Raw genomic sequence first — 19,109 nt, 5'->3', positions numbered from 1 at the left:
TGCTTAACGATGGAAGACCTCAATCTTTTCCGGGTCAAGGCAAGGAAGGAGGAGACGAGGAAGGATAAAAATAAGCAACAGGAAGAAGCCCACAGACAGGAAAGGGGAAGCGCTCAGCGGGACCAGAGTGTAAGAAGCAGGGACTCACAGAAAGGACTTGACGTCCAGGCCCCGGTTGCGGATCTGGCCCATCACGTGGTCCCAGCTGCCCGGGTTGGAGCGCGAGCGGCCCCCCCCGGCCCCCCGGTACCGGGACGCGCCCGCCCCCGCCGGGCTGCCCCGCACGCCCCGGGGGCCCCCGCGCAGGCCCCCACCCCCCCCTCCCGGCCGGCCGGGCCCCGTGTGCAGCTGGCCCAGGCTCTGGGAGGTGGGCGGCAGGTCGTTGGGGCCCGGCTGCGGCGGGTGGGAGAGGGGCTGCTGGAGGCTCTGCTGCCTCACCAGCGTGCGCGGCCGCGTCGCCTCCGACGACGGGATGTGCTCCAGTGTCGCCGCAGAGGAGAGCGAGGGGTCCCCGAAACTGAGAGAGGAGGAGGAGGGGAGGAGCGGGGGAGAGAGGGGGAGGAGGAGGAGAGGAGGAGGGGGAGGGGAAAGAGGAGGAGGAGGAGGAGAGGGGGAGGAGGAGGAGAGGAGGAGGGGGAGGAGGAGCGGGGGGAGGGGGGAGGAGGAGCGGGGGGAGAGAGGGGGAGGAGAAGGAGAAAGGGGGAGGAATGGGGGGGAGAGGGGGAGGAGGGGGGGAGAGAGAGAGAGGAGGAGGAGAGGAGGGGAGAGAGAGAGGAGGAGGAGCGGGGAGGAGAGAGAGGAGGAGGAGCGGGGGGAGAGAGAGGAGGAGGAGGAGGGAGTTGGGCGGTGGTTGCAGGAGGAAGGTGGGAGTTGGGAGGAGAAACAGAAGGATCCAAAAAAGAGGAGGAAGAATTGAATAATAAAATTGGAAGAGGGGAGAAAGGGAGGGAGGAAAAGAGTGAGAGAAGAGAATGAGGAACGAGGGAAGGGGGCAGGGGTGTGTAAAAGAAGGATCCGAGAGGGGAGGAATGTAGGGGTAAGATCAGGAGAGAGCGAGCGAGAGAGAGAGAGAGAGAGGGAGGGCGGGAAGGAGTGAGAGAAGGGAATTTGTGTGGCAGGGAAAAAAAGGAAGGAAGGAGAGAGAGGGGGAAAGAGAGAGAGTGAGAAAAGAGAGAAACCAGGGTGAGGCTGGAGTGGTAGCATCGATTTCATCAGAGCTTGCACACCCATACGACACCCATACGACTGTGCATGCCATGCGGGTGGCCAGTGTGTGTCTGACCGGCATGCTGTTGTGTGGTGTTGGCGTGGTCTACAGCGTTCCTCTGTACACTGGCCGTATTCACAGTTCTGTCCGTATTTGAACAGCGACAGGGTCGTAATTCCCACACGGCTCACTCCATATGGACCTCATTCACGTCCGTGTGCAGTGAACCACATAGCAATAACAGCCTTTTAAAAACGCCGTCAACTGTCCAAATACTTAGACCTCACTGTAGGACTGGGCTACAGGTCGGACGGCGGGTGTGTTTGTTGCCCAGGAGCTGGTGTTGTCAGACAGCTGGGCTGTCTGTGTGTGGCTTCCTGTGTGGTTAGTGAGGTCCTACCCCCCCCTCCCCCCTTCCTCTTCCTCTTCCTCTTCGTCCAGCTCCTTTATTTATACCAACTCCCAAGCAGCCCTTTACTCTTCTCCTCCGTCTTACCTTTGAACGACTCTCTCCCTCCTCTCCCGCTTAAAAAATGCTGTCTCATCCCTCTGAGAGGAAAGCAATTCATCCATTCTCTCCATCCTTCTCTCCCTCTGCCCATTACTACCCATCTACCCCCCCCTTCCACCCTGTACCCCTTTAATTAGAATATTCCTTTTTTTGTTTATCTGTTTTCTCTGCCGCTCCATTTTCTCTCTCTGCGTTTCATTCGATCACCCTTTCTGATATGACCTCCAGCTGCTCCACTCTGTTTATAATTCCGCGAGTCCGTTTCCTTGCATTGCTCATTGGTTTAATGCCTAAATAGCTTTAAAAAGCACTCTGAACTGCTGCTTTTGTGGAACAAATTAATAATGGCTATAACTCCTGCTTGCAATTTCTCCCTCATTGTCTCCCTAAGTGCATGATTCACTTTAAAAGCAGCACGGCTTTTATTGTGTTTTATTATATACTCTTGTGAATGGGGTTGTTACAAAGCGGTGCCGTGAGTTAGGCTTGATTCAGATCCAAGAGGAGGCAGATTCACACTTATACCAGTCGCTTTCTCCGCCAAAACTAAATCCTAAAGCGTCACGAGAGGTTAGGAATTTCACGAGCGATGTCTGACTACACGTAACCGTTTGTAAGTGGCGAATTCGGAGAGTGTTACACCAGTTTGATTCTGATTATTCCTGGTCAATCGCACACCTCTGTCCTCTGCTCCCTCGTTCATTTTTTAAGAGAATAAAAATAAGAAAGAAACTAGGGATAGTATAAGACGGAGGAAGAGATGGAACATGCAAGGAAGGGAGGAATGAAATGGACGCTAGAGAGAGAGAGACAGAGAGAAAGCGAAGAGCAGCACGGATGTACAGAAACGATGGAGTAATAACCAATAACCTCGGGGAGGTACAGTACATGATGGAGGGCAGGAAGGAATGAGAGTGATCGGCGGGAGGGTAGAGCACGCGACACACACATACACACAGGAGAGACAGACACTTATAGCAGCCTGAAAATAGAATCCAATTATAGACAGGGATGGGAGGGGCGGAGAAATAGATGTGAGAACAGAAAGAAGAAGAGTGATGTAGCGAAAGAGTGCAGAGGAGGAGCGGAGAGGAGGGTGGGGGGCGCAGGACGAGCGGGGACGGCTCTCAGACGCGAGGCGCGAAGGCAACGTGCGAAAACCAAGCCGGAATAATCGGCGAGAATCTGGCGGCGGGTTTAACGTTTCCGCTGCTGTCGTGTGCGCGCGCGCCCGGCTGAAAAACAACATCGGCCAAACTTCTAAATATACGGCACGCCAAATTGCTTTCTATTTCGGGAACTGTTAAACTCGCGAGCTCAGGCTTTCAGTGATTTTTAACAGCGCCCCTGAGAAACAGATTGTCGTAGCTTGCACCTCTAAGGTGGCTAAGAAACTGCTGTGCGATCGCTGCCGTGGGCTTGCCAGTAGCATCCCATAACCCACTGCTTCAGCGGCATCCCATAACCCACTGCTTCAGTGGCATCCCATAACCCACTGCTTCAGTGGCATCCCATAACCCACTGCTTCAGCGGCATCCCATAACCCACTGCTTCAGCGGCATCCCATAACCCACCGCTTCAGCACCATCCCATAACCCACTGCTTTAGCGCTATCCCTTAACCCACCGCTTCAGCGGCATCCCATAACCCACTGCTTTAGCGCTATCCCATAACCCACCGCTTCAGCACCATCCCATAACCCACTGCTTTAGCACCATCCCATAACCCACTGCTTCAGCGCTATCCCTTAACCCACCGCTTCAGCGGCATCCAAGAAGGGGGAGCGTTTTTTTCAGTTCTTCGTTGAATAGTGAACTCTCCCATGTGACCTATCTGTATTGGTATTTTAGTTTACACATTCAACCTGGCATGTATTTTGATGCGTGAGAATGTTAATATAATTAGGCCTATTAGCTATATACTTTAGAATCAAAATTATTGTGAGCATGAAACTGCTTGATACATTTCAGTGCAGATGTTTCAGATTAAGATTCCTAGTTTTTTATCATTAGCGCAATGAATTCTGGTTTGATTTGGAAAGATATTTTGAAATTCTGTGCACCAGCACATTGCTTTCAGGTCATTACAGCGAGTTGATAAATATGTCAAAGCTGTGCGGGATACCACGAGACATCCTACTTAAGTTTTTACAGTAATTAAAAAAACTGAATCTTGAGGCAAACCTAGGAAATACTTTTTTCTGGAAAATGCAAGATGTTAGCAGTGCGCATAGATGTGTGTGTGCGTCTTTATCTGTTCAACAAATAAAACTATGCCTATCTGAATCAGAATTTGGATAGAAAGTCAGAAGGACTAGGCCTCAACTGGGCAAGTTTTACTTTATGGTCTAATGCACATTGCAACGGCAAGTGCAGAGCTTTCAAAGCACCAGACTCATTATTTGGCGCTGACATATCAATGAATCACGAAGCGCAGTCATTATAATAGATCAAGCTTTTTATAAACAACATAAACCTGTATGTTCCAAATGATTAGCCATTATAGACAACAGTATTTCCCAATAGACCCTCTCGGAGTGTGAGCTCGAGACACTCCAAACACAGTATGTGCAGTGGGGGCTGTAGCAAGTCCCTACCAACTTCAACTATTTCATCTTCATTGCTAACTGTCAGAAATAATTCAATATGGGCTGTTTCCAGCTAGTCAAGCAAGAATGGAAGCTACTACTACTGTCACAAATGTCGCCACCCACAAATTATTTTTGTGCTAGATGTGGATGGTTCAAGACTGGAGTACAGATAGCTAAAAGTAAAATACTACTGATTGTAGGGTTGCTAACCCCCTGCTGATGTTACTTTTGGTAGCAATCAAACAGTCAAAGACCTTTCGGTGTAATTAAGCTGGTAGATACACACAGTATCCTGCTCCCTCTGGTTTTGTGTGTGCGCGTGTTTGTGTGTGTGTGTGTGTGTGTGTGTGTGTGTGTGTGTGTGTGTGTGTGACGCCCGGCAGGAGACCTGAACTATAACCCCTTACTACCTCAGTGATATGAACCCAATGAAAATGGGCTAGTCGGAACTGTAAAAATTCAAATTCAAATAACAGGTTGAACATTTGAAAGTGGGAAGAGGGAACACTGAACAGTGAGCAGCGGTCTGTTGCCGAGAACGACTGGCCTCACCTTAAACTGCGTCTGTCACTGCTCATGAATAAATGCATCCGTCAAAGGTGTCGACAAACGCATTCAAATGTGTGCTTCGTTTGGAGCATGGAATTACTACTGTTTTCTTTTCCGTGTACCACTCCTGCGGCACTAGCTCATTTCAGACAACCCAACGCGCAGCTACAGAGCGAGATTTAAATCGATGGCAAGAGTCACTTGTTTTCGCAAAATTTTATAAAAAATTTTAAAAAAAGTTTAGTATATTTTATAGCAAAGTATATTTTTTAAATGGAGCAACATAAGATTACAACCAATTGACAGCCTTCTAAATGTCGTGGGTGAACTTCAGGAGAGAACCCAGATCCGTGTCCCAAACCCGGTTCCTCGCACCGTCGGGTGTTGTGAGCACGGACGCTGTATGTGAGTCAGTGTTGGCTCTATTATTAGTGTTCAGCAGTCAGTCTGCACTCCACTCGGTTACAGCAACAACAGTCATCCCGCCGCCCCCCGCCCTCCCAGTGCACAGCCCACACACTCACCTGCAGATCGTGATTCCCTTTGTCTTCTCCCCTCCCCAAACCCAAACCTAAACCCAAACCCAGACATGCTCCACAGATGCTCTCCACCCCGCCCCCCGCCCGCCCCAACCCCCCGCCCGACACTCACTTTTTGGGCCTCAGGGTGCCGGACTGCATGTGCCCCTGGACGGTGTGCCACCTCCCAGCCTTGCTGCCCCCCGACACCATACTCCTCACGCTGTCACTGCGACATGGACCCCCCCCCACCCCACCCCCGCCGGATGCCCCCCTTTGACCCCCGGGCACCGCCCCGCTAAAGGAGGAGGTGGTGAGCAGATGGATTTGGAGGCGGGGAGGAAGAGAAAAATAGGGAGAGAGAAAGGGAGAGAGAGAAGTGGACAGTGACAGGGTAATCAGTGCAGGCGGTAAAAACAAAAACCCCATGGTTAAGCAGCACAGCAAAGCAGAGGGTGAAGGGTGGGAGGGGGGGAGGTAGTCTCTACTGCGATAGCGTTTCAGTTTACAGGGACGTCTACGTGGATGGGGTCCGGTCACAGCGGCCAGGCCAGCTGGGAGGGATTCACTGGGTGTGTCTGGGAAACCTCTGGGACATGGTGGGGTGGATGTGTCTGCCGCACGGTGCATGCGATGGGAAAAAGCAAGCCACGTCTGTGAACCTCTGCTCATGAGCTGTGTGGCTGGCTCTGCTGCTAACCCCCCTCCCCCCCCCCCCCCCCGGCAAGGCACTTCACCTACACTTCTGGAGTAAACTGGGGTATCCAGCTAATCGCAGCCACACGAACGTGAGATCCGCCAGGAACTGAATAATGTAAGACAGGCACAGCTATTAGACCGCATGAGTGGACTAGTGACTGGCTTCAGCCGGCCTGGCCCGTTTCAGAGTCCTACAGAGAGGGTCTGAGGAAGGAGCTCAGCGGTCCAGGGATGAGCAGCCTCTCGTCAGTGTGCCAAACCGTCCACGCTTTAGGGCAGCGCTTCCCAAACCTCGGTCCTGGAGTACCCCCCGTGTACGCTGGTTTCCGTTCCAACTTCCAACCACAATTGCAATCCAAGAATTTTAACAAGCTGCTAATTTTAATTAATTTGGTGCTTTTCACATTTAGAGGGATTGTTTATCCTCTTAAACCAATTTTGTCAAATAGGTATGCATACCAGAAGGAATAATATTCATTACATCACATTATTGGCATCTGGCAGATGCTCTCATCCAGAGAGCTTACGCTTTTATTGTTGATTAGACTAAGCAGGAGACAATCCTCCCCTGGAACAATGCAGGGTTATGGCCCTTGCTCAAGGGCCCAACGGCTGTACGGATCTTATTGTGGCTACACTGGGGATTGAACCACCAACCTTGCGGGTCCCAGTCATGTACCTAAACCACTACGCTACAGGCCGGCGTTCATATTAATATTCCCATGTTATGCTTATAGAGCTCGATTGCAAACAATGCATACATTTTGTAGAGAAAATGCATGAAAAGTGGTAAATTATTCTGAACTGATCAAATTAAATACTCAATCAGTAGGTGTAAGTGTGGACACCGTTTGAAAGAATTCAAAGGCAAAGCAAATGATAACAAGGCAAACCTGCATTGTGTTTTAGGGAAAAAATGACAAATGAAATTAAACACATGTTTAACTATCTAATTAACTACCTAATTAGGAGCCTATTAGTCAACGTCAGTCTTTTTATTTGTTACGTCTTCTTATGTAATTGTTTGCAAAATGGTGCAATAAGCACAACATGACCACGCTAATTTTATTCTTCATGCCATTGCAATGCTATTTCTGGCATAATGTGGTTTAAAATAATCCATTTTAAGATGATAAGCAGCTAATTAAGAAAGATTAACTGCTTGTTAAAATTATTTGATGGCAATTGTAGTTGGAACAAAAAGAAGCATGCACAGGGGCATTCCAGGGCCGAGCTTGGGAAACACTGCTTTAGGGCACATGAGCATGGACACAAGTAAACCCAAGACTAAATGATTGATCGCAACAGGGGGACACTTTGACAGCTCCCAGTACCCTGGAGAATGCCCAAAGATTTTTTTGATGCTGCCATGACGACCTACATCATCGCAATACAATTACATCTGGGCCAGAAGGGAATATACTGCAGACAGTATTTAAGACAACAGCAATATTCAAAGTTAGGCATAGTGACACCCTCTAGTGACATCAGTGTGGGATTTGTATGTATGCCAGGCATCATCCTTTACCTTACCATTAGAAGGTATAGAGCGTTTCAGCATTAGGTTTTCTAGTCTGTGTGTTGAAGGGAAATAGGTCCACAGTTCCTCACTCCCGTGAATGCATCCACACAAGGCCAAAATCCTTCTCCCTTGTCACCAAGACCAACTGACCAGCCTTGGCCCGAACATTGACACTGACAACATCAGCCTCCACCACAAGACCAAGGACAACAATTCACAACCACGGTCAGAATAAAAACTGTGAGCTGCAGATTCCAACAAAATCCAGAGGTTGCTCATTCCAGAGGCCTTATTGTACTGGTCAGAGTGGTGAAAGAGGATTAAGAGTGGGGTTAACCTAGGCTGTGACCGAGGGTTGCAGCTAGCAGTATCCTTGTGGTCAAATTGGTCTCTAGAGTAGTAATGGTGTTTCTGAAGGCCATGCTTGGCAACAGTTCAAGACCACCTGAAGCGCATGTACTGTTAAAATAATTCAATCTCGTATGAATGCTAATCTTGGTCTTCCAACTTTTATCACAAAATTTGGTTACAGAAGCAAGTAAATTTGAAAGCTTTGATGGCAAGAAGAGACTGAGAGATGTTGTACAGTTCATATAGACCAGTCATGAAGCCCTAGAAGACATCTGCAGTGGTCATTCAGATGGATTTTGGTAAAGTTCGGCAGCTAACTATAGCTCTCAAAGTCAGCATCTAAAGATACCCTCATTCCTCTATTAATCCAATAGTGTTCATGTTTCCCCATTCACACTTCAGGCCCATCTAAGCAGCACCATCTGATCTATAGAGTATCCAGCACAGTCATGTGAAGAGGTCAGGTGGAAGACAAACTTTGACAAAATCTTCACAAGCGAGAGCAAGAGGGTTTGGATGCCCAGAGATGGCTCATGACTGTCTGGACTGGGCCGCTCATGACCACACTGTGCAAGTCACTGCGTCACCCACAGCTCATTTCAATCACTTATTTTTCTCCTCTTTTGTCTTTTATTCCTCCTTTTTCTACTCCTAGCTCCATCCATTGGGAGAGACTAGAAAAAGAGGCAAGAAAAATAAATGAAGACAGTTTGCTCCGTCAAACGTCAGTTCCAAGACACGTCAGTTATAGATGTGGCAGATGGGGAGAGGTGGATCCACAGGTCAATCATTTATATGTCAGGCTTTCCAAAAAAATGCTTCCGTAAAGAATGAGCTGATATTTCCTTGCTCAAAGGAAAGATTGGGAGTTCCTAAGTTCTACTTCTAGCTCCTAAAATTAATGGGTTTGAGTGGAATGTCCTTAATTGCGAAGATGGGAGACCTCAATTGATTTCCGGGTAAGGAGCAAGGAAAAGAAAGAAAAAAAGGAGAAAAACAAGTGACTGGAATGAGCCCTTAGTCTTTAGAGAGTTGTGGGTTAAGGGCAAAGGTCACTGGATTACGTAGGTGAGGGTTTAGGAGACAGTGTTGGTGTTAAAACAGACAAACAGCCAGAGCCTAAAGCTGGGGGAGATGGGGAGGGGAAGTGAGAGGCACAATAATAATAATAATAATAATAATAACAATAATAATAATAACAATAATCCAACACAGGGTATATTGTATAACACAAAGGCAAGAAAGAGGAGCCACACCATGCCCAAGTCCAACGGTCAACCCTCCATGAAAAAAAAAGAAAAATTTAAAACTGGGGGGACAATCCAAGCAAAGGTTGGAGCCTGTGTGCATGTGCTTTCTTTTACGATGAGTGGGTTTTGAGGGTTGTCCGTCTCCATGGTAACAGCCCATGGGCTGGAGGTGACAGGTTAGAGGCTAGGGGTCAGTTAGACTGGCAGGGCTGTAGGGAACAGGGGGTTTTAATGTATGTGTGCGTTTATTTGCAGGGCGTTGCGGGGGGGGGGGGGGGGGTCACGTAAACTGGGCTGAGAGAGACACGGGACAAAATGTTGCTGGTTCCTGCGGTCTGTGTGACAATGTGCCATGATGAGAATGAGAGCAGTCTCCCAAGCAAAACCCAAGCAAAACAATATCCGTGTGCATGAATGGTAATTTGAAGCTCGCATCAGGATCAACCCGGTGGGAGTAATGTTTGTTGTTCTCGTATGAAATGGGACAAAATCCCCCCACAGAGGTAGTAACACCACAAACAATGCAATGTGCATGCTGTGAGTTTTCTCCCCCACACCGATGGCGTGTGATGGGCCCACAGTCATTTTCAACGTGTGCTGAATTTAATTTCAAACAGACTTGCATAGGGAGACTAAAACACGATGACAAAGATAATTTCATAACAAGACAGCGATGGAGAGACATGGATGTCTATGGCGGTACTGTGGCTCTCCTCCAGACATTTTATAAATAGGCTGTTGCCATGAAGGCTTTTCGAAACTTTTAAATGCCTTTTGGTTATGAGCCACTGAGCTGAAGGTGATTGATGGGAACATTAATGTTTCCTTGGAACACACACTTATATGTTCGCGAAGGCAAACCCAGGCAGGCTGCATGGGTAAGTACAGTCAAGCACAGAATACAAATAGTCATTTAATCATTGCACTATAATGGCAACCGAATGCAATTTTACCGAACTAATGTGGAGAAAAATATGTCTCATTTACAAATGTGCATACGCAAGTAATCTGGTAGGGCTGTCCCGGAGCTGCAAAAGGTATGTCATGGTGCATACATGTCCGCTGGATGTATGCTCTCCCCATTTTTCAGTGTAATGTAATGGGTCCTCGGGTGTAATTTAGAGAATGGATGTTAATGGGGTGGAAGGGGCGTCAGTACACACAGGGGGAGGGGGCGCCCCCCCCTCTTCATTACAGCCCTGCACAGAGAGAGGTCTCTTACCGGCCGCAACTGAGACTCACTTGAGTGTGAGGCGAGGATCTCCGTAAGGGGCATAGGGAGAAATGTTTAGTACAAACTCCTTGGGCGGATAGGAGCTCCATTTCTGCTGCACTGTGCTGCTGTCATTGTTATTCCAAAAGTCTCTGTCTAGATCACTGCGGCCAGAGAGAGAGACAGGTCAGAGCAACACAACCAATCACAGCTGAGGGGGGGGGTGGGGGGGTTGGGGGGTTGGGGGTGGAGGCATTTTCATACCTGGGAGAGGGACAATTGCTTTATTTAGCTCTTTTTTTCTTAACGAGTGGGAGAGGTTGGACTGAAACAGAGCGGGTAGGGTCTTGCCTTCATTAAGTGGAGGGGGACTATTGGAATACGGGGCAGCGTTAAAACGTAAAAAGAAGAATGTGGCTTGGACACAGGAGGTGCCAGATGCAGCTTTTCTGCTTTTTGGATAAATACAGGAGGAGCCACGGGAAATGGGCATGGCCATTTAAAGGAAACCCCTTCCGCTAGGTACAGTAGTATTCGTACATTTTCCCAGTAACACACAGCACGTGGACAGAGAAAAAGCAAAGTTCAGCCGCAGGTCCCAGGAGTCTCTCTGTTAAAGAGGAAAAAAGAAAATCAGGTGAAGGACGCATAACTCTTGAGAATACAGAGAGTCAAAGTCAAAGTGAAAAACGACAGAATAGCACACTCCGTGCTCCACAGGTAACTGCACAAGACACAATGCAAACACACCGTCATAGAGAGAGAAAGGGAGAGAGAGAGAGAGAGAGAGAGAGCGTGAGAGAGACAGAAATGGAGAGGTCAGAGAAGTAGAAGGCTGTTAGCTGGAATCTACAGTTGAAGAGGGAGGAGTGTTGCCGCCGCTGTCACAGGGGAAGGAAAGAAAACCGTCCGGACAGTTATATCAACAATCACAAGAGCCACGGCAGCACAGCAACCTTCAACCGCCGATCATAACTTCATCACGTCACAATGGAAATCATAACAGGCATGCTTATTGCTGCAATAAACATTTGCATAGAGAATATTTGTTTTTCCCCCTTCAGTACTGAAGGTTCACGCTGACTCCATTTTACAGAGATAGAGTGCTGATTTACTCTAGGAAATAAGGCGTTTTAGTGACTGTTCACATTCATAATTAGCTTGCTTCCATTAAAATGGTAAAACAAAATTCGAGACGGAATCGCTGCTGGTGTGTACAAGTGGGGGAAAAAGGCTTTATAGTTTCAAGACTAATACACTATACAGGAAAATTGTTATAGATGACTGAGTGACTGCTATTTTAATAGAAATATTCCATTTTGAGCACTTAACTTTTGTGGCGCTATTGGAGATCTCAACCGCCTAAGGATTATATTGCAACTATGGCAGCTAGAATGGCATTTTAATTCTCTGTGTAAATAACTAAATCCGTAGATTAACTTAGCACTGAATATGGACTTTACTATTTTTTTATTGACTTTCAATGGTGCTGAAGTTTGCTTTGAAGTTTTGGTTGACTACATCTGCCAAAATACAAAATTAAGGAATGAATAAATACATATCTTAATGAATATACAAACAAACAAAGGATGTGGAAATAAATGTAAAAAAATAAATAAATGTGCACATAAGTACATAAGTGAATGAATACAGTCTTAAATATATGAACAAAAAAATTAAATGACATAGCCAAAGAACATATTTTTGTTTCTTTTTAATATCTCCTTTTTTTCTGTATTGCTTTCCTTCCCCACTGATTTCAAGGCTATGGAAATGCGTAGCACACATGGCGACAGACAGGCAATGGGTATCCAGACAGTTCAGAGCCTTGGCTCCCAGCTATCTCACGCTAGGTGTGGAGGCGCTGGCTGACGCGTTCAGTGGCGATAGCCGCGACCGTAGCGCTCTGCGATTCGGGGGAAGTGCCGCGCTGTCTGAATCGGTTACAAAGTCCAGGTGATGCCAGGGTTGGATGCCCATCTCATTTTGTGCCGGCGGAGTCCTTGGGGAATTATTTATTGGCAGGGTTGTCCATCCGGGATATTGGCAATCTATTTGGGCTGGGTGAAAGGACAGTGCGGCGCTGAGCGGCAGAATATGGCAGCAGGTCCGTCATGTGCATCAGAGAGTCGCTGATGACGCGTCACAATTTGAGCACCAGAAGATGTAGGCCGCGCTTCATTTGTGCCGGATCTTGCCGGAACAGGACCGCCGGATCTCTCGGTTTCGGACTGGCTGCGATCCAGGGCCTATTCGTTTGGATCCAGCACCCCCCTGCCCCCCGTATTAAAGCACAGGCTTACCAGGGCCGCAGCCCTGGGGACCAAGCTGTCAGGGGGCCTACAAGGTCTGGGGGAAAACCAACCACAATTATTACCGTTAATTAAAAACTAGGATTCCTGGCCGCGCTGATGCCTGCGCTCTGTTTCGCTTGTGAGACCACAGAAAGGACCGTCGCTCTGCAATTTGTCCAGGGTTCGTCTTACCAACCTCCAGCTCTGGCATGAAGTTACCAGCATGTAAATGACACAGCTGATGCACTGAACTGTGTCTGCAGACCGATAATATTCAGATCAGGAGGGGCAGGGCAATGTGTCTACTGATTGTATGATGCAGACCTTTTTTGTACACAAGACAAGAAAAAAATATTAATACAAGTTAAGTAAATGGTTTTTCAACAATACATAAACACTCGTATTATCATCTGGCTAACATTAGCTCGTTAGCATGCTAACGTGGTTAATGTCGCAATCGGCAGCTATATTTTGGAATATAGATATGGCACGTATAATAACCCATTTTCTTTTCGAAAGAGAGTTCAAGGAAAAAGACAGCAGGTTACCTGTACATTCATCATCTGATCATATTACTCGCCACAAAAAAGTACAATTCACATTACCAACAAAATGTGATGCTGTATTCACGATTTAAGTACTGCCTCTGCCTTATTTTAAGCCAGAAAAAAAAAATAGTGTTTTCAACAATCTAATTTTATTCCAATGATTGATTATTGGGACTGCCATTCCCCTTTGACTGTACATGGCTACTGACTGACCTCTGTAGACCCTCTCTTCATCTGTGTCTGAAAGCTATGCCAAAACCCCACCTCCTCATCATCATATCAATGAAGACAAAAACAAAAACGGATAAAAAAATAATTGATGAATGAATAAATATGTACATGCATAAACAAATACAGTATATATTAATGCAAAATTATATCAAAGTATGTATTTATTTATTATTTTAAGCATTGAGTACACATTTAAATATGTATTTGCACATACTTTTATGTATTTATTGACAGATTTATGAATGTTCTCACTATTAATACATTAATTTATCTATTATTTGGGTCGATCTGGTCCTCCATATAAATTAAGGTGATGTTCTTGGGCCTATGAAAATGAAGCCCAAGGAATGTGTCTGTTGGATATAGCAGCTGGACGCTATAAGCAGCCGTCGTTTGACCAATTACTAAATACTGTTTCCTGGTGTTTTGCCTTTCAGAGATGAACCTTTGCTTTCCATTATTTTTACACGTGCAGTAGAATTCCCATGAGCCGAGTAACCAACTGTAAAATGCAGAGTACTACCATATTAAGCATCATTTTCCCCCAATAGTCATTTCTGTTGCCTGTCCACTGGCTCAAGCACCTTTCCCTGGTAGTCAATGAGTTGGGCTCTCTTATCACTGAGTATTACCCTAGACTTGAGACACTGACTCATGTCATGTCAGTTTCCATAAACACGTGAAAATAAGACAGCTATGATTGTCACACCCTGCTCAGCCCACCCATGTCTTTTAATTGGGAAACATGCTTTGTTCGTATCCTAGCACGGGCTGTTTTTTTGGCAGGGTTGGCTGTTCAATTCTTCTTCCATTCTGCTTTCTGGCCTGAGCTGTATCTCACCATCATTGGCTTGAGGTTCATCATCTATCCCTCCTGGAGAGAACTCTGGTAAAGCGTCTGGTAAAGGATTGATTTAAAAAATACAAAACAAGAAACAGACCTATTAACAACCACAAATTGCTCCTTATAGTGGCCAAACACATCCTGAATGGGGAAATCTTTGTTGTAATGATGCCCAATATGATAATAAAAGAGGAGTCTTTCTACTGCAAGCAAAACTGGTACCCCTAAATGACCAATGTTTCGAAGCTCCATAAATACAGTGCACTGAAGGGCATATTTATAGAGCAGATGAGAATATTGATACACTAGGGACTGTCTGTACTTCACAAGCACTCTATTCCTCGTACCGAATGGTGTCCGGTCTGAGATCCATCTGAACTTCCTGTTGCTTCGCTGCACTAATTTATCGACCGCGCGGTTTAAAAAGACCAGCGCGTTTTCCACGGTTTTGCTCTCAAGAAGCAGTTGGCAGATTTCAGTGCTACGTTTTTTGGGGGTGTCTTTTTTTGGAAAGATGACCGGAGCTAAATTAAGTTTGCTGGCAAGCTCAGGACCTCCGCTGGAACATTAGGCTTGTGGCTGAAAGCGGGAAGAGCCGGGGCCCTGGGGAGCATGTTTCTGAGGGGGTCGGGGGTTGGGGGTTAGGGGGGGGGGGGGGTGTTATGGGTCGGACCGGATCAAAAAAGGTCACCGGGGGAATCTGACCCTGCCTCTGGCACCCGAGCACCTACTTGATTGCTTTCTTCTCCCCGCGGCCGCGTGCAGAGTCTGGGGTGCCGGCCGTCTCCACTCCGGGCTTATTCCTCTTCCCCTGGGCAGGACAGAGGGAGGGAGAGAAAAGCAAAGAGCGGTAAGGGACGTGTTGTGGGTTATAACTGAAAAAACTTTGACCGGGACATCGCTGCGTCAGGCGGTTCTACTGTACGTCATAGATCCGAGAGTGGGTACAGCGTATCGCTCGATGGTGCAGAAACCCGACCGACATACAGAAGACAACAAAGCAGACTGAGTGCGTTTTATACAAGAAGTCTCCGCTCCACTCTGGGAGTTTGACCTGGAAGTACAAAATTATCAAATGAGGAGCTGTTCAAGAGTTTACGTCTCAGCCATCATCGTCTGGGCTGAAGGTCGTGTGACCTATGCAACCGCTTCGACTCCCCGCTCCGTACTTTACGGAGCCCGTGAACAAGGAGTCCCACCAGCTGGATGTCCCAGACTGTGATTTAAGGAAGTCCTGAAGAGAGACCTGGTAGACTACCAAAATCCCCACCGGGTCATGGCCACTGCTGGTAAACAACCAATCTGGCTGGAGGTCTACGCTGCACGATGGGATGAGACACGACCACCAACAAACTGACAACAAGATGGAGGAGAGGAAGAGGCCTTTCATGGGTTTGTCTAACTGTGATGTTGTCGTTTGCGACTGACGTCTGCCAATACATGGTTCAATTGGAGGTTTCAGGACAAAATGCAAAAGTACTGCTGATGCTATCATTACAGAGGACGTGTTTCTCAACTTCAGTTATTGGGTGTGTGTTGAGTTACAACACATGAGTTAGCTAACGAGCTCTGATCACTCTCTGTTTACCAAACGCTCTGTTTACCATTCTAAAATATATTTCAGGATAGCTTCCCCCCAACCTCTCCGCCATTTTCATGAGTGAAGAAGGCCAATGACAGGTTCCAAGCTAAAATTGCTTTACTTAAAAATATTATGATTAGTTGTTCAGTATAATAAATCCATGTATAAATTCCACTGTCAACCAGTGACCACTGGCACTCTTGGGAAGACATATTTGTGCTCTCATATATGGCCATACATAATTGTTTTCATGAATGTGAAAGTTACTTGATCAATCTGCCTCTTTTTTAAATAGATTTTTAAAAAGATTCCATTATGTTTTTAATATGTCCAATTTTTAAGTCTAATGTTCTCGTAATTTTATGGGAAATGAAGCAAAAAGCCATTTTATTGTGATTAAAATAAGGCATACTGTACAATAACAAATTCAACTTAAATTGATTTATGCTTTGTTTGCATTTCACAAAAAGACGCCAAAAATTCATTTGAACATTATTTATGTCAAATGGAGTGCATCCAAACACAACAATATGCACTTAACATTTTTATTTTGGACAGCACCCAGCCCAATATGCAAAGTACCCAGAATGGAGGCATAAACTTTATATTTGCAATGGTAATCTCCACTTGTCATCCTAATAATTATACACATTAGGGATGTTTATTTAGATCATTTCAATATTTGAATATCTCAAACTCTCATGATGTATTAAAAGATCTTGCACCAAAAAATAAATATATAAACTTACCCAACTGCAGTTCTTTCAACCGAAATAAGAAAATCCTCCAAAGTGCCTAGATTTGCTCATGCATTAATGAAAAGCGATTTTGGGGTTGTTGACAAATATTTTAATATTAAGTGATCTCACGATCACTAACTATATATTTGCTCAAGTGAATATTTTCAATTATAATTATAATTATAATTATATAACAGCTTACAGCATCAGGAGTGAACATTTCACGCTCATATTAGTTTTTCTCAACTGTTTACACACGTTTTCAGAAACCATAACTCAAGTTCTCGAAACTCTAAACAAAAACCACAATACCATTAACCATGCTGGAAAAACTGCACACATCTCTGGCTAAATGCAAGTTCTCTGTGAAAACCATATTACCTCTAATTATGCACACCTGCATCATATGAATGAAACTTACTGAGAAATTATTGGACACTGATTTGCACAATAAAAAACACTATTATGAATATCTTTACTTATCAGTAGGCTTATGCCTTTTGAATTTTCACAACCCCCGTGGCTGTGATAAAATGTGACGTGACGTGACCAAGGGGGTAACATCACACAGTTCTCAGTTTTTCAGAATACTTTACAAACTGCGTCAGATCCGATTTTGGTCAAAAAATGTGGAATCTTCAAATACATGTCTATCATTCGCCTATAAATACCATTATGCGTCACAATGAGATAATTTAAAAAAATGACAAATATAAAATCTACTGGTCACAAAAGTCCAGGCGCATTTCCAGTCCTCCACGTTCTTCTTTGCTGGTGCATCAGCTGTAGCTTTGCAAGTGAAGTGGTGAAGAAAATGACATACACGTTAATTGACCGTTCGTAAGCCCCGCCCACTCTGGCAACCTCTGTCAAAACAGTCCTTCCAGATTGGGCTAACATAAACTCCCCGTGTTCTGTTCAGATACTTCCACAAGAAGTTAAGGTCGGTATAATAATAAATTGATCCAACAGTTTAAATAAATAAAAATTATTGCAACAGGAAAATTTGTATCCAACTCGTATCCAGAAATATGACAAATCTGTGAGAATTCTGTGAGAAACATCACATTTTAAGCCTGAGTTACAGTACTGTAACAAAGTTTGGCACCTGTATGGGAACGTATCACCAGAACCATCCATAAAGATACAGTTCCAGAGGGTAAAACATGCAATGCATGCAAGTTGGTACAGGACTGAAAACATAGCATTATATCTATTGCATGTTCACTATTTAATCCCACCAAATTCGAAATTCTAAAAATCATACAGTATCAAAATGAAAAAAATGCTAACTGTTTTTTAAGAGATGTCAAACATTGAATGGGGTCAAATTCACCCAAGACGACGGAACATTATTCATGCAAGTTAAAGCACACATCCAACCTCATAAGACCGACAGGCCAGGTGCTGTGGCTAAGAGTGTGAGGTGTCACTTAAAGGTACAATAGGTAATTTTGGACTTCTAACGGTCAAGGAATAGCACCTACAAACACCTTCAAACCACAACACTGTTTATCCCACCCCTTTCTCTGTAAACGTGCTGATGTTGAAACGCCATTGGCTGTGGCAATTAGAACCGATTTTCAACCAACGAGCTTGCATTATTGTACAGTTATACAATGTTTTGGTACAGAGTGTCGGGCCGTGAACTGTATATTTTGAAACCTGAATTTAAGGACTGTAAACACAGGCAGTGTGTGAGTCAACATGTCATGTCAACTATAAGAAGGGATTTAGAATGGTCTTGTAACAATGTTTTAACACAAAAATCTTACCTATTGTACCTTTAATGAGATGAGTCTCTCCCCAGTTTTCACCACACACTGAAAACTCCCAACCCTAGCCACAGCGCCTGGCATGGCCCTAATCTATACACTACATTTACCGCTTGCCTACCATGGCCATTCCCCCACCTGGGGTCAGGCAGGAGTAGAGACAAGCGCTCACCAGGCTATCAGAGCCAACGTTAGCTCAGGCGGTAAGAGCGGTCGTCTGGGTGTGTCGAAGTGTTTCTGGGCAAGGCACCTAACCCCCAACCGCTCCCGACAGGGTCTTCGAGGGTGTCCTCTTGCTGTGTGATGGGTGCATGTGAAGCATTCATCATGAAGGGCTTTGGATAAAGCCCCACATACTGTAAATGCTGTCCATTTGCCTACTGTATATACTGTATACCGTACTATTAGAGTGGTCTCCTTTTTGCTCATTCATTTAACCAGAAATGCAACAATACAAAATACATACACCGTGTTTAACTTGTTCTTTTGTAACTGTGCCTCAGGTACAGCATATCTAGCAGATAATTGCTGTCACATATCTTAAGAGACTGTCTACTCTAAAAGATACTGTCACCGGAAGTAGTTTGTAACTTAAGGATGTCTTGTAGATCTGCGATTCCCATGAAATCCCATTATGACTACATCTACTACATCAGCTGTGCTGAGTTGCGCTCGGATGGAAGCT

At 45.5% G+C, this 19,109-nt stretch overlaps 1 protein-coding gene across 2 annotated transcripts in view; it reads right to left on the bottom strand.

The window, feature by feature from the left end:
* The window catches only part of LOC133130025 (synaptotagmin-7-like), a 140,068-nt gene that overhangs the window by 35,978 nt on the left and 84,981 nt on the right, over positions 1 to 19,109 (bottom strand). Inside the window, exons 3-5 of one of the 2 annotated variants that reach the window (XM_061244235.1) lie at positions 15,059 to 15,138; positions 10,440 to 10,574; positions 149 to 517 (exon numbers count right to left, since the gene is read on the bottom strand). In XM_061244235.1, coding sequence (XP_061100219.1) covers positions 149 to 517; positions 10,440 to 10,574; positions 15,059 to 15,138 — 584 coding nt within the window. Of the gene's footprint in view, positions 1 to 148; positions 518 to 5,508; positions 5,598 to 10,439; positions 10,575 to 15,058; positions 15,139 to 19,109 lie in introns of those variants that run through there. The other variant, XM_061244236.1, reaches the window with a different exon arrangement.

Source organism: Conger conger, chromosome 6 (assembly GCF_963514075.1).
Source record: "Conger conger chromosome 6, fConCon1.1, whole genome shotgun sequence".
NCBI lineage: Eukaryota > Metazoa > Chordata > Actinopteri > Anguilliformes > Congridae > Conger > Conger conger.
This window is presented reverse-complemented; position numbering and strand designations above follow the sequence as displayed.